This window comes from Magnolia sinica, chromosome 11 (genome assembly GCF_029962835.1).
Source record: "Magnolia sinica isolate HGM2019 chromosome 11, MsV1, whole genome shotgun sequence".
Classification (NCBI taxonomy): Eukaryota; Viridiplantae; Streptophyta; class Magnoliopsida; order Magnoliales; family Magnoliaceae; genus Magnolia; species Magnolia sinica.
The window spans coordinates 11,788,955-11,803,939 of record NC_080583.1 but is presented as its reverse complement, the minus strand read 5'-3'; the positions used below and the strand labels follow the sequence as shown (position 1 = coordinate 11,803,939).

Genomic DNA, 14,985 nt, shown 5'->3' with positions numbered 1-14,985 from the left:
AGAACATCCGCAGACTCCCTTTCCCTCATAACCAAATCACACCAAAGATTATGGGGCCCACCATGCTTATAGGTAAAAGCTGCTCCGTCCATTAGATTTTATTCTCAATTCCAGGACTTGGGGGAAAAAAACCAGCTGGATCCATAACTCAGGTGGGCCACACCACAAGAAACAATGGAGATGAGATGCCAACCGTATCACATCAGACCTGTTGCTTAGGTGTCAAGCCTTTTGGATTTAGAGGTTTTAAGACTAGTTTTACATTATTCCTATTGGTGTGGCCCATACCTAATCTTTTGTTAGCAGGAAACGGATTGGCTACTCCCCCCGTGGCTGGTGGTAATCTGTGGGCCCCACCATGATGTATGTGTTTCATCCATTCCGTTCAACCATTTTTAAAGATCATTTTTGGAGATAATGTCAAAAATTAGAGGGATATAAATCTCAGGTAGGCCACAACAGAGGAAAACAATAGTGATTGGATATCCACCATTAAAATCCTCCTAAGGCCCACTGTACTGTTTATTTGACATCCATTCTGTTGATTAGGTCATACAGACCCAGATGAAGGGAAAAAAGAAAAAAAGAAAAAAAAGATCAGCTTGATCCAAAACTTTTATGGTCCCCAATGGTCGACATTCATTCAACACTGTTTCCTGTAATGTGGTCCGTTTGAGATTTATACATACCTCCTTTTTATTCTTATAACATAAAATGATCTATAAAAATAGATGGACGGTATGGATGAAACACATACATCATGGTGGGGTCCACAGAGCACCGACCATCAGCCATAGGCTGGTGGCAGGGGGAGTAGCCAATCCGTTTCCTTGTACGCACGGTTCAAAATGATGGTTTGTACCTGATGGTCAGAGTGGATTAACAAGTCTTTGATATTCACACGTGTGCAATGCAGGCCTGTTGCAGTGTGGGTGTAAAAAAAAATGTTGCAGTGCATGAAAATGACCAACTTCTAAAGAGGAGAGTAGTTTTGGGAGAGATTTTATACTCTGGTAGAGTGATGGATGATATGCAGGTACTTGGAAATTACTTAGAAATTACACACGTGGCATACAATAAATCATCCAAATTATCATAGCCAGTGTAGATTTATCATAAACTAAAAGTTAAGCTTAATTGATTATTGATTATTGGATTGGTTGACATTTATTGGATGGTTAAAATTGAAAAAATATCCATCTTATTTCCACAAACTAAGTGTACATAAATCAGAGGTCTGATCTTATAGTAGGTTTTATTTGGGGTAATGAATGCTGTGACCCCGTGCATCAAGCATCACATGGAGCCTGAGTATTAATATAACTCATTTCTGATTTGAAGGACCAAAATGTCTATGACACGGTTGTTGAAAGGAATTAGGCACATTGGCTCAAGTCCATGTAATAAGGCCCATAGAGCCTATTTACGCTATGTTATTGTAATATGAGAGAGGACTAGGGTTTCATAACCCTAAGCACTTCCAACATCTCATTCATTTTCCTCTTCCTTTTCCCTTCTTATCTTCATCGTCGGCAAGCGACTTCTACACGATCATCACCATGAAGATCAATGGGCATGTTTTGATGTTTGCGGGCCAATTTAGCTGGTTTAATTTCATGGTTGTTTGGTCTATCTTGCTTGTGGCGTAGTTCGTTGTGGGCTACAATCTTTATGTAGTCAAGTTCTTCATCAAGTTTGCATGGGCGTAGTTGTTGATTGGACTTTTTTTTGTTGGTTTTTAGTTCTAAGTTAGTTTTCATGTTTTAAAGTATTATTATTATTGTTGGCTTATATTATAATATTGTGATGCGGATTTGCCTCTTCTCCACTACTTCTTTCAACACCATAATAGCTTCTTTATATCAAATCTTCCTTTATTGTGTGATGTGACAAGTGTTTATAGATGGCAATCGGCCAACTTCTTTATGCACGTAGTTGGCCTGAACCCATTTGTGTATTAGTTAGTTGGTTTAGACTTGTTTGAGTTGGGTTGTTGTCCCAACCATATTTACTCAGGATAATTAACTTGAACTCATTGTTTATATTAGCCAGTTGGTTAATTATCAAATCTCTTGAATAGTTGATCTTGACTTATGTTTGTGTTAGGTAGTTAGTCCAACCTTGTTTGAGCTGGATGGTTGATCCATACTGGTTTATGTCGGATAATTGTTCCAGTAGCTCACATCATTGAAGTTACAAAAGAACATATTAGCCTAAAGTTATTGATCATCTCATCGCCTCCATTTCTCATCTGCTCGCCTCTCATCACGGGCCCAATGGGTCGTGTTACTTTTTTCTGGTTTTAAATCAATGTTTTTGTCTCTCCAAACTCAGAGTTTCCCTTTTCAAAGCACATTGAGTTTAAGGGGGATGTTAGAGAAGAATTTTTATTTTATTTTTTCCTTTCTTTCTTAGGCTTAATTTTATTAGCCCTTATTATAAGTTGGGTCACATTATAATGTTTCAGCTTAAGGGAGTGTGTTGAAAGAAATTAGGCCTGTTCGGCCCAAGCCATATAAAAAATGGCCATTGGGGCCATTCACACTATATATATATGAGAGAGAGAGGGCTAGGTTTCATAACCCTAAGCACTCCAAGCATCTCATTTCCCATCTCTTCCTATACATCTTTCTCCTCTTCTTCCCTTCTTATCTCCACCATCGACAAGGTTTTTTCACACATGTAATAACCAATTTTAGGTGCGTGAAAAAACCTAATATACTAACACCCAGATCCATAGCTCAACTGGCAAACTGAGTGGAGATACCTCGTTTCAACACTTGAGGTCTTGGTATCGATCCCCAGCGGGGGTGGCTAACATGGAGTGTGTGTACTGACATGGGTGTGTACTAACAAGCTAACCCCCAAAAAAAAAGGTGCGTGAAAAAACCTAATATATATGACGGTCAACCATGTTTTATATGTAAATTCATTCCATCCATCATGTGTGGACCATCATTTGAACTGTGCATACAAAAATCAGGCTAATAAAGAATCTATTGTTCCACACCAATGGAAAACAAGGTAAAGCCATTCCTAAAATCTCTAAAGACCCGTTTGGCAACTCTTATCTAATCTAATAAGAGCTACTCTAATAAGAGGTAAGAACCTTTTGTTCTAGCTTTTGTTTTATAGTAAACTCCACTGGTAACATCGCTTTTTCAGAATAAAAAAAAGTTCTTATTTAAAATAAGCATGTTTATTAAAACTTCAAATAAGAAATTTTTTCAAGGATAGTTGTTGTCAATTTAGAAATTGCTACAACATCATGAACAATGTGGATTATTTTGTTTTTCTGGCTATTGATGAGATAGTTAAAATCATCTAATTAATTAAGAGGAATGGGCAACCAAAGTTGGACCCACTTTCACCATAAGTCGTCCATCATATGGGACCCACCTTTCATGTCCACCATCCATCGGCCCACATGATGCCACATTTAATGTGGACCATCCATCATGTGGGGCCTACTTTTGTTCACCATTCTTTCTTTAGAAGTACCAAATGCAAGAACTGTGGAGCCTACGTGTTATGTGTATAACATACAATCCTCTAACATATGAAACCCACCATGATTTCACACCACTTAAACAAATTTCTCAATTTGAATGACAAAATGGATGAATTTAGATTTTTTTTTGAGTGGCGTATATTAGTTTTTATAGTGGGGCCCATCGTATCATTTGATATGCAGGGTTTTGGTCCTTCTGATAATCACGACATGGTGCATCTGTTGGAAAGGTTGGATGTAAGGCATATACCTTGTGAGTGTTTAGGTAATCTTTCCTCAACAAGCATTACTTGCTAACTTAAAGATAAGAGGGACGAGGAACCTCGACTTAATAAAAAGAGCCCACATCCCGAGTTAGGAAAAAGTAACGTTTACACCTTTTGTCAAAGAAAAGAAAAGCCCACATCCAAAGCCAGAGAGAACACAATCCAGAGGATATTTGTACCGCATTTTGTACATATGTTAGATCCATGCCGTTAATTTGGTGGATCTGCAGTTAGATTTCAATTTGCTACATCTTAGATCCATGCCGATCGATCTGCCATTGCCCAATACCGGGCTGGACCTGCAGATTAGGCAGGGCAAAGTTGTATGTTGGGTTTTTAAATAGTCATGCTGCTCATCAGATAATGACATTTCAACTGCTATCCAGTTGAATTAATGGACAGGCATCGGAAGAAAGCCAAAGATTGAAAGCAAGATCTTGACAGCCTTGAGTTGTTTTTGGAGAACAGTTTCCTCAGTGGGGTCCATGAGATCAATGGCCTGCATGATTAATCCATGGCATCCCACTTGTATGGGATCACATTACAGTTATTACAATGGTGTGGGGTCGGCCAGTTGGTCTACTGGCCACCGTGCTGCTGAGTTGGGTTTGGGCCAAGCTAACGTATCGGCCTCAGAATAGACAATGTAGCTTGATTTGAGTTAAATGGGTCAGGCCGGGTTGATTCTACAAAACTGGACCCGCCCTTAACACAGCTTACCAGCGCGCACCCCAAAACAAATTAATAGACAATAAGCATACATATACAATCTTGGATTATTCCACCAGCCAAACCCTCTCAGAAAAATCTCCATTTTCAAAACCACCAAACAGATCACTACATTTTCCAATCTTTTCCACACAAGGATATGTATACAAACTTGGATTATTACACCAGCCAAACCAAACCTTCTCAGAAAATATCCCCATTTTCAAAACCACCAAACAGATTATTACAGTTTCCAATCTTTTCCACACAAGCTTAGATAAAAGAATCGCTTATTTGATATCTAAGCATTCGAGGGGCTAAGACTCGGGTCCGTGTTCGCCATTTTCTAAATGTTCACAACTCATCCGCCACACAAATGGAAAATCCAAGACCATTCACAACTGTGGGGCCCATTCCGAATAGAGAATAGCCCAAAAATCCCACTGATCTGATGATCATAACCAATTTATTTTATATATCTACTAATGGCCACAAATTGGACAGGATCATTCAATCACTAGTCATGATTGGTGCTTATGCATATGCCACATGTACAGTGGATGAGTCACACTCCCAATTAGAAAATGGACAGTGAACACAAACCATGGTCTGTCCCATTATCACTTCTTTTGCGACTTACAAGTTTATGGACACCACCAATGGAGAGTCTCCTTTGTCGACGACAAAGGTCTGAGAGAATTTCTTCGAGAGGGTCACGACTTCGACAGTGTAGGATCCTTGGAAGCCTCTAAATCCAAACTGTCCCTGATTGTCGATGTGGCCATGAGTGTGGGTCAACCACTCCTGCTTAAGAGCAAGGTACCTCTTTCCAGCTTCATTGATACTCCCTTCAGCATCCACCAAATGCGCGTTATTCCTACTCATGAACAGCTCCCAGAATCCCCATAGCATGATACCTTCTACTCCGGGATGTGCGAATGCCTCCCGCAGCATAACCTCCAAGTCATCGGCTCTAACACACTCGTTCACCGACGAGAGGTCCAATTCAGTGAACCAGATTGGAAGCCCAAGTATCCCCAGCATATCCAATGCAGAACAGACGATGGTCCCCACAGGACTATCGATGTGGCCCTGTAGTCCGATCCCTCCAACTGGCCCACCTTGTTCTTGCAGATCGAGGATGTGCTCAATGTACTTCTCAGGAGATGATCGGGTGTCGCATCCATCCTCAATGTGGTAATCATTCACAAAGAGGGTGGCAGATGGATCGAGCTGACTGGCCGTCTTGAACATGTTGGCCCTGATATCCTTACCCAATCTATCCTGATAGAACGATCCATGCAACATCTCGTTGTTTACATCATAATGTCTGAACTTCCCTTTGTACTTTGTGAGGAGACCCGTCAAGCGATTTTGGATGGCTGTCATCAGGTCGTTTTTGATCAATGCTCGGACCCATGATTGGATAGTGTATTCTACTTCCCAAAAGATGCAGTGGCCTCTGACCTCTATACTGTTCTTCTTGCAAAAGTCCAAGAGCTCATCTGCGTCCTTGTAGTTGAAATTTCCTTGCTGGGGTTCGATCCATGGCCACTTCAACTCATTCCCAAACACAGCCCAGTTGAAGTTCTTCACGAAGAAGTCCACGAAGTCTTCGTTGTCTATGTTCGTTCTCATGACACACGACCCAATGGGGAAACTGTTCTGCGTTTGTCGGACTTTCACAAATGTGCCCAACAAATTACAGGCATTTGGTCCTGAGAATTTTAGGACAACATCACGCTTGCGTACCTGTGAAACGAATGGGAGAGGTTGAAATGGGCAATGAGAAATTCAACATGCTAGTGTTTGTCTTTTAAAATACTTATTATGATGCTCGACCGAACCAAACGTCTTGGGTTTGGCCAACATTTCTACTATCATTCTAAAATTACGTGACCCGAAGAGATTTCAAGCTGAGTCACTGGAAAACGCACTCATGGTGTGACTCTGTACGCCTCGACAAGTTGGCTCACTGACTCAGTTCATGGTGACTCAAGCCAAATCACACGACTGATCAGCTCTTCATTCTTTAATTTAAGCTAAGAAAAGGTCTGTGAGTTTTGAAAAATCATGATCTTATCAAAGGAAGCATATGTCTCTGGAGGACTAGGGCTGCTAATTATGTTCACCTTAGCTATTTTTTATATTTTCTCTAGGGGTGTGCTCCAGTGGTTCCAGTACCACTTTAAGCTTACAATGGTACCAGGCAGATGTGAGGCACGGTGTTGTGTTCACGGAATCCAAACAGTTAATAAGATGTGTCACCACCAAAACCACTTAGACCCCAAAAATCAGCCCAATGCAAAATACAGATAGGCCACAGAACAGGGAACATATTGAGAGGGAAAACATACTATTACCATGTTGTTGTGTATATAAATAATCAAGGTCGTTCATACCCTTCATCCAGTCCAGATGAAGGGTCAGGCCAAATTCAGGCTGTAGAACTCAGGTGGAACCCTGTGAAATTCAAGGGAGGACATTGCCTCCCAGCTCTTGTAGCCCACCTTAGTCTTAGATCGCTCTGATTTCTGGGTCCCAAAGGTTTCTGAGGCAACGCATCTTATGGACAGGCTGGATTCTGTGAGTATTTTAGATCTTTATTAACACTCTAAATATTTTTAGTTCAATTATTGCATACCAAGTTGAGTCAATGAAAGACTCAATCTAGTCTTCGAGTTGACCTGGCCCAACTGAAAGTCAAGTCCATTTTCTGGGTTTTTCAACTATGATTTGTAGAGGTTGAGTGCACCTTCTGGTGGTCTATACCATTCATCTTGTGGGCGCTATTACGGATGAGCCATGACCCAAAAATCTCCCTCCAAAAGAAGCTCTTAGCTATCTGATTGGTGTCCTGAAAATGGACACTTTAGCCAATGGTCAACATTCAACAAGAAAGGCTCTGCAATCTTTATAGTAAGATTCTCAAATGGAAGTACCTTCGGGAAATGACCCGTCCATGATGGGCCCCACCAGATGAACTATCTGCAGCATAGACAGACGGGGCTTACCCGCACATTGATGGTTGCATAGAAGATGCCGTTTAAACTCAGTGGAGCATCTCATGATTCCTTTATCCAATAGATCAAACAGCTTTGGATTGTTAAGGAAGAAAAGTACCTTATCCGTCTGCCTCTTTAAATGCTTGAATCTTGCTTGCCTGTCGACAGGAAAGATTTGAAGCCCCGCAACCATCAAATCGACTCCGGATGAAGGGCCTTGAATATAAACCAAAACTTTGGACGGTTGCTTCTCGATTCTGAACGATCCCCCAAGTTCATGCCATCTGTCATCACCAACTTCAGCTTGGCCCCCGTTTACCCACTGACCATCTACGCCAAGTGCAACATTGACATTCTGCGGTCCACTGGTGCCACGACCAACACGGACCCAGGCAGAAACTTGGTATGTCACGTATAACTTCAACTTGTCTGTGATTGTCTGAGAAGGGCCCATCCAGGTTTGCGTGCGATTCGTTACGAGAATATATCGACCGCTAAGAGGTTCATGGGGCCCGAGAGAATCTCTTGCCATTGGAGGAAGCAAATGAGGAGAACCAGTACCAATGCTCAAAGTACATGGCCCAAGCGCAGACCACCCATTAAGAGCATTGTTAAGGTTGCTGTTCTCAACTATGTTAACTCCAAAAGCAACATTCTACAAACAGAAGAAAAATACATTTTAGAGAGTGTTTGTGTGTGTTCAATAATATTAAAAAGTGTTTTTCTTTCATGGGGAGTTATTTGATACTCCATCTGTGTATGAGACTTGATAAACAGGTGCTCAGAAATTGTACATTTGGCATAAATGTTGGGAAGTTGAAGTTCCAAAATCGGACACTAGTTGAAATAGGAACAATGAGTAATTTTCATTTTAAGCCGTCCAATAATTGTCCAGCAATCCAAGCGCCTGCATACACCCTCATGCCAAAGTGTCCAAGTTTATCTCGTTTTTCTTTCTACCCAGAAATGGTACCAGCATGCCCACCTTTTCGTAGATTAAGTTGTTGATCTGATGGGCCATGCATTAAAATATCTCCACAAACAGATGCTCCTAACCATCTTATGAAAGTGGAGACTTATAATCAATGGTCCACATTTGATGAGGCCCCTTTTGGATGGTTAAGATCATCCAATGGTGGAACTTTTGGGTTATTAAAATTTGCATTTGGCGCACCATATGAATTGTTAGAATCAACAGAAGGTGGGCCCCACGGTTGAAAATTCATCTTGCAAGCATTATATGTTTCCTAACCAACTGATGTGTTGGGTAAGAGTTATAGATCAACTCACATCGATCACTGGTGGCAGCGAGGGAGGGACTTTTGCTGCATGTTTTACAACTAAGCTGTTGAGAAGAATATCAGTACCCGCAGGTGGGCCTTCGAGATAAATGACTACTTTTGAGACGACACTATTAAGAAGGAATTTTCCCTGCAACTGCACCCAGTCCTTGTCTGTTGCCTGTGAACTTTGGAAACAAAACACTTCCTTTCAGGATTTTGAGAAAATTAAAGGAAAACATGTACCCTCCACGTGTGGTTCTATATGCCAACTCAGCACATGGGTGCGACATCCAAACAGTACATAAGGTGGGCCTCACTGTGTAGATGACCCAACCCAAGAGAGGGCAGGTCGACTAATCAGGAGGGCTTCATATGTACATTGAACGTGGACTGTTTGCAATTTTTTTAAAGCAGTCCATTGTTCATGTGCACAAAGTGACGTCTGATGAGTTGACAGGGTTCATTCAATTGGGTCATTCACCCACACAATGGGGCCCACCTGATCTACAGGTCGGCACATGTGGCTTAGCAAATCTTATATGTGCAATGAAAATTGAAAAACAATGCAGAAGCTCACTTGGCAATGCCTATGTATTGTTCCCGTTGGTTTTGTGTTTGGACCCACAAAGTCGCCCGCACATCAGTACTAGTAACAGTACCCCCGAATATTCGAACTGTGGCAGTGACCTCGTATGCGAGCTTTCGTTGCACCCGACCAGTAATTTCCTGCTGAATTCCATTCCAGGACTGAGTACGTTCTGTTGCAGAAGCAAAGAACTTCCCATTCAGTGGAAGTACTTTCCCATCTCCCATAGAGTCATGCCGAAGAATCTTGCAGCCTCTCCCTGACCAGTTATTAAGTCCATCATCAAAATTTGAGTTTTGTATGATGTTTTGATCTCCATCAGTCAAACACCGTGTGTTTGCTTCCTTCAAGATAAGACAGTGGCACATTTCCTGTTTTAGTAGTCGATAAATTAAAGAAGAAAGATGAAACAGACGATGAACTGAAGATACGAGAACACATCTGGTAACTTCGTGCTGTAAGACGACAGGTTGGTAATGAAAGGCAATGTACCGAGAAAGCACAACTCTATTAGGCCGAGCAAGAAAGAAAGGTTTTCAGTGCAGGTAAGAAAGAAAGATGAGGTGACCATATAGGTGCAAGTGTGTTAGTAACTGGGTATTCGGAGTGAGGTTGTTTTGGGTGGGAGAGGGAGTGAGCTAGTACTTCATTAAAGAAGCATGAGTGAAATGGTTTGTACTGAGCCAAAGTTGGATATTTAGTAAATGGGTATATCAAAGAACCAATTAAATCTGTGTTTGGTATTGAATTGAAATGCAATAATTCAATTTGATCAACGACAAACAGTGGAAATGTGGCTAGCCCACTTGGTTCATGGTGAGGGACGAGCCCCCCAATTTTATGTTATTTTTTATTGCTGCCATCTCAATAGTGATAGGAATTTGAAGCTAATCCCTTGCTACGTGCCATGTGAGGATAACCCCAGTTTGGTCAATTACCTTTGAGCAAATTGAATTATTGCAAGTCAATTCAATAGAGCATGCAAAGTGCAACCTGTTTTGAGATAAGATACTTGGAAGAAACTATGGAATTTTAGTTAAAGGATTTTTAGGGAGATGATAAGGTAGAGCCACAAGAACCAGAATATGATAGAGTCATCTCTCTACATCTCACATGAAAAGGTTATCTATCCATCAATCTGAACTGCCCAACTAATGGAGCTCATAAGGGATGGACAGAATTTCAAAAATCATAGTTATCAGAAGACCATAGCGATAACTTTATCTTTACATTCCAACACTTAATGTTGGCCAGTAAATGTTTTTTCTTTCCAAAATCGTCTCTAGGGACACTGCTTAGATGGTCTGATCTATGCAAATGCAGAATCAATTTCCATCCATTGTGGGTGATATCAAAATGGACAATCCTGATTGAAAGATAACCCTGCCACACCTAATGCAGCAATATGGCCCTACCATATTCTGGTTTTTCTAGCTCTGGGATATCTTCTCCCAGGTTATCATTTGCTTTTGAAAGGGGGAAAAAATTGGAAGTCTCTCCCTCAGATCGACTAAAATCTACAATGAAGAAATGAAACATGCTTCGTAGTTTTTTCTAGCATTTGGCAGATGGATCAAAATGAACAAAGAAGAAACCCAGCAATGTGGTCAAAGAAAACAACGAATTCTTGAAGTTGAATAATCGAAAGGAAAGCAAGAGTATACATACCTTGCACTCTTTAACACTAGAACAAGTGATTGTGACAGAATCTATGAGAAGGTCCACACCAGGAGAAGGCCCCTCCAAATAAAATACAACACGGTTGGGCATGCTTTCCAATGAGAATTTGCCTTCCAAGTTCTCCCATCGTTCCTTCGTCGCCAAGGTCCTACAACCACCGAGCATCATAGAAACGTAGACCAAATTCCCAAAATTAAGAACCTTAACGGAGACAAGTGAAAGAAGAGAAATGCGAAATGCTATTAAGATGTGCACTTCATAGATCTATGAAGTGTCATCCCTATCGTATATGTACCAAGCATGTATCATGATCGGGAGCTTTGATCTAGTGGGCCACCACACAGATGGAGATCATAATGTCTGGAAATTTTTTACCATCTGATTGTTGCATGCGCCTTTGCAGGTCACTGATACAATAGCCGCCGCAGTCCAATCATCTTATCTTCAAGGTCATGGCCCATGCCCACCATATCAAGGGTCCTGATAATCTTACACAAGTGCAGTGTGTACAATTGAGAATGGTGGTGCTTATCCCATGGAACTCCATAGAGGACGTTGTAGTAGTATTCCTTAGAAGGAAAGAGAACATCAAGAAGGTCCAAATTCCACTACCTTCCCACAGATATATAGTTAGGTGCTGCATTCAGGTACTCTAATTTCAGTGTTGCTTGGACTGTAGCAGGTCCCTGAAGAGCCCCAAGAACTCGAACAATGGCAGAGACAGTATAAGTGAGACTGGGGCTAACTTTTCTGGAAATATCTTGCTCTAAACCTTGCCAACACTCTGTGCGATTTGAAATAACAGCATAGCCACCACCTGAGTTGGGTGTTACTCCTCCAAGATAACCAGACTCCCCCGAAGCAACATACCCATCACAGCAATTCGGGTGCCATGAATGCAACCCACCAGAGAAGTCATGATTATGGATTATGTTGGTATTGACAGTACCCTGGGGGAAAAAAGGCAACAATCAGAAATGTCCTAAATGGGGTTATGTACTAGATTAATGGCTCCGTTTCTTCATACCAAATAGAAATTTTCTACATTGGCCACATAGAAGAAGTGATGGGGATATCTAGTAATTTCGAGCTTAAGCATAAAAATGAAACTCCAGATTTCACACCCTCCATCACTCAATACAGAAGCATGCCATTATATCTATGATGAGTGGCCCTTCGAAGAAAGAGATCATTGAGCTCTATTCAGCCATACCATAAGGCTAGAAATCACCAGTATGGTTAAGTCCTCTATTGAATTGAAAGAAGGGAGGCAGAAAGACAGGATCGGAATGGTCTACTTAACAGGAGGGACTAGGGAGGGTGGCCCCATCCTTAAAAAAAAAGTATATGTACAAAAACAAAGAGGCTGGTTATGCTCATCTCATTCCCATTAAAAGCATTGCAATCTTCTATAAGCCGAATCACATTCCAGTGAGCAGAAGCTCCCTCCATATGACACAAATACAAGAAAATATGGCCCAATTCACTGGCATACCAGACACATTTATTCTTACCAAGTACCCATTTCTTTCTCTTTTCCTAAGCCTTGATGCCAGGAAATGTAGACTCTCATAATCAACACTTCCCGTCACCACAAAACCCCATAGTTTATTTGGCCAACTCCCAATTGGGTTTTTTTCTTGTTCATACACGTAGCTCAGAGCATTGTTGTTTGTAGACTGGAACTATTCATTTACTAAATCTTCTTCTTCCTTTCTTTTCTTTTTCTTGGAGTTTAGTAATTCAATTTGTATTAAGCATTTCTTAACTTAGAAAAGTTCCATCTGAAAAACCATCCATACATCCAAAACCACAGTGCATCAAAGAAAACTAAAACTCAGTGATAACTAACATTTCATACTACATATGCTAGCCATTGGGTGCAGTCCATTCAAACAATCTAACAGTGATTGCATAAAGAGGAGAAAAGGAAACCCATTTGAAGGAAAGGCTAGTAAACCTCAGGTGCATTAAAAATTGCACTCCTCAGGATCCTGGGGCATGCACGTGGTGATCAGAACCAGTCAAGATGAGTGCCCCAGCATGGATAGACCATGGACCAAAGGTCACACAGCTCAGTTTATGTAAATTCATAACCGTTCAACCAATGTTTTTTTGCAATTTGCCCACTGAATTTGAAGTGCCATCCATTTCTTTCTATTGTCCGTTGCTCGAGTGGTTAGGACAGTCTACAAAGGATTTTACTTTCACCATGGAATATCCATGGTAGGACCTTCCTCTTGACCATTTCCAATCGCTGTCACATTCTCAAATATGGGTCGTCCTAAGTTGCATCCAACCTGCCCTCATTCTCAAAATTCAACAGAAGCCTTACCTCACTGCTACAGCCATGGACATTGCTGCTCACCTGACTAGCCATGGTTACTTCGGATCTCTAGATTTAAAAAAGAAAAAAAAAAAAAAAAAAGTAAGTTTCTTAGAGAAATAGCAAAATGGGAAATAGAACATTGGATGTTCCTTCATGTATGTATGCATTATGCATAAGAGGGATTTCGAGATATCTGAACTGGGACTTAGAACATAGGCATTTTTCTTCATGCATCTATAAATAAGAGAGGGATACTTTGAAAACAGAGATGGTCCTTAGAACATGCTCATTTTTTCTTCATGTATGAATGCACAAGATAGATATAGTGAAATCTGATATGGATCTGTCTGTGAACATAGGCATTTTTCTCCATGTACGTAAAATCTGAGATGGGTACATGAACATGGGCATTTTGCTTCATATATGTATGAACTAAGATAGATATAATAAAAATAAGAAATGGGTCTTAGAATATAGGCATTCTTGGTCATGTATGTCTGCATAAAACAAAAAACAGATGTATCTGAAATGGGTCTCTGAACATAGGCATTTTTCTTCATGTATATAGAGAGATGAATAGAGAAAAATACAACATGGGCTATAGATCATGCTCATTTTTCTTCATTTATGTCTGCAAAAGAGAAATCACAATACCCAAAGAAGAAGAAAATCCAATTTTGAGTACCTTAGAATCTGGTTGGATATGTCTCTTGGAGACTGGACCTCTGAAGCAGGAGGCAAAGAGCCTCCTCATTTATAGTATCAATCTTGGGGGAGTACAATTTCAAGTAACCTTAAAGAGAAGCACGGGACCAACCAACCTTCTGAAATTGCAAGGCATGGGAGAGGGGAGAGAGAGAGAGAGAGTCGTTGCTTGCTTTGATTTTGGTAATCCAAATATCTTATGTTTGTTAACTACCTGCAAATCCAAATGCTGAGGAATCTGGCTTTGGGCGGTCTCTCTTTTTTTTTTCCAATCTTTTTTTCTTTCTTTTCTTTTGGTGGTGGGTTTCTTTGGCTTGAAATTTTGGGGAACTCTACGCTTTTTATATTCTTTCCAATCTTGCATTGCAATAGAAGGTTTTGATTTTAATCTGTGTCTCTCTTGATGTATTTGATGGCAAGGATATGTGGGGGCCTTCCTTTTTGGTGATCTGGACCGTTCATACAGTGGATCCAGTTATGGATGGGAGATTCAATCTGGACCGTTCATGATGGGTTGATCCTATTTGTCCGCTTTGGCATCCACTAATCATGGCCCATTTACGTAGTTGTCCAATTTAGAGCCACCAACGGGACGGTTAAGATCTTCCAGTGGCAGAGATATTGGGTCTTGTTCATACATAAAGTGGGAGACTAGGGGTGTACACGAACCGAGCTCCAGCTCGACTCGACCCGAAAAAAGCTCGATTCCACTTGTTTTGAAGCTGAGTTCCAGCCGATTCGAGCTGATTTTTTAGCTCGAAAATAAGTTCGAGCCAAGTTCGAGCAGGCCCAGCTCGACTTGACTCGGATGAATCCAGCTTGAATTGGACTCAGATCGAACCAATTTGGTGACTCGGTTACTTTGTCATTGATGTTGCTTACAAAGTATTTGATAAAATGACTCAAAAAAGT

The 14,985-nt window shown here is 40.9% G+C and overlaps 1 protein-coding gene across 4 annotated transcripts; it reads right to left on the bottom strand.

The window, feature by feature from the left end:
* Positions 1-4,573: 4,573 nt before the first annotated feature.
* LOC131218817 (endo-1,4-beta-xylanase 1-like) lies at positions 4,574-14,520 on the bottom strand. Of its 4 annotated transcripts, none has more exons than XM_058213643.1 (8): positions 14,054-14,520; positions 13,408-13,434; positions 11,652-11,989; positions 11,028-11,187; positions 9,351-9,703; positions 8,781-8,958; positions 7,609-8,145; positions 4,574-6,237 (listed from the first exon to the last, which is right to left on the bottom strand). In XM_058213643.1, exons 1-8 carry the CDS (start codon positions 14,120-14,122, stop codon positions 5,122-5,124), a joined length of 2,778 nt encoding a protein of 925 aa, XP_058069626.1. In that variant the 5' UTR covers positions 14,123-14,520; the 3' UTR covers positions 4,574-5,121. The 4 variants fall into 4 exon arrangements, with proteins under 4 accessions (XP_058069626.1, XP_058069625.1, XP_058069627.1 ...); XM_058213642.1 differs by having other exon boundaries at positions 13,375-13,434; positions 14,054-14,519; XM_058213644.1 differs by lacking the exon at positions 13,408-13,434 and having other exon boundaries at positions 14,054-14,519.
* Positions 14,521-14,985: the final 465 nt, after the last annotated feature.

Coding starts and splice junctions, on each gene's coding strand:
- LOC131218817 (XM_058213642.1), bottom strand. CDS start 14,122: ATGAGGAGGCTCTTTGCCTCCTGCTTCAGAGGTCCAGTCTCCAAGAGA. Junction 11,990..13,374: donor TCCATGGCTGTAGCAGTGAG/GTAAGGCTTCTG, acceptor TTTTTCCCCCAG/GGTACTGTCAATACCAACAT. Junction 8,959..9,350: donor CAATACATAGGCATTGCCAA/GTGAGCTTCTGC, acceptor TTGTTTCCAAAG/TTCACAGGCAACAGACAAGG.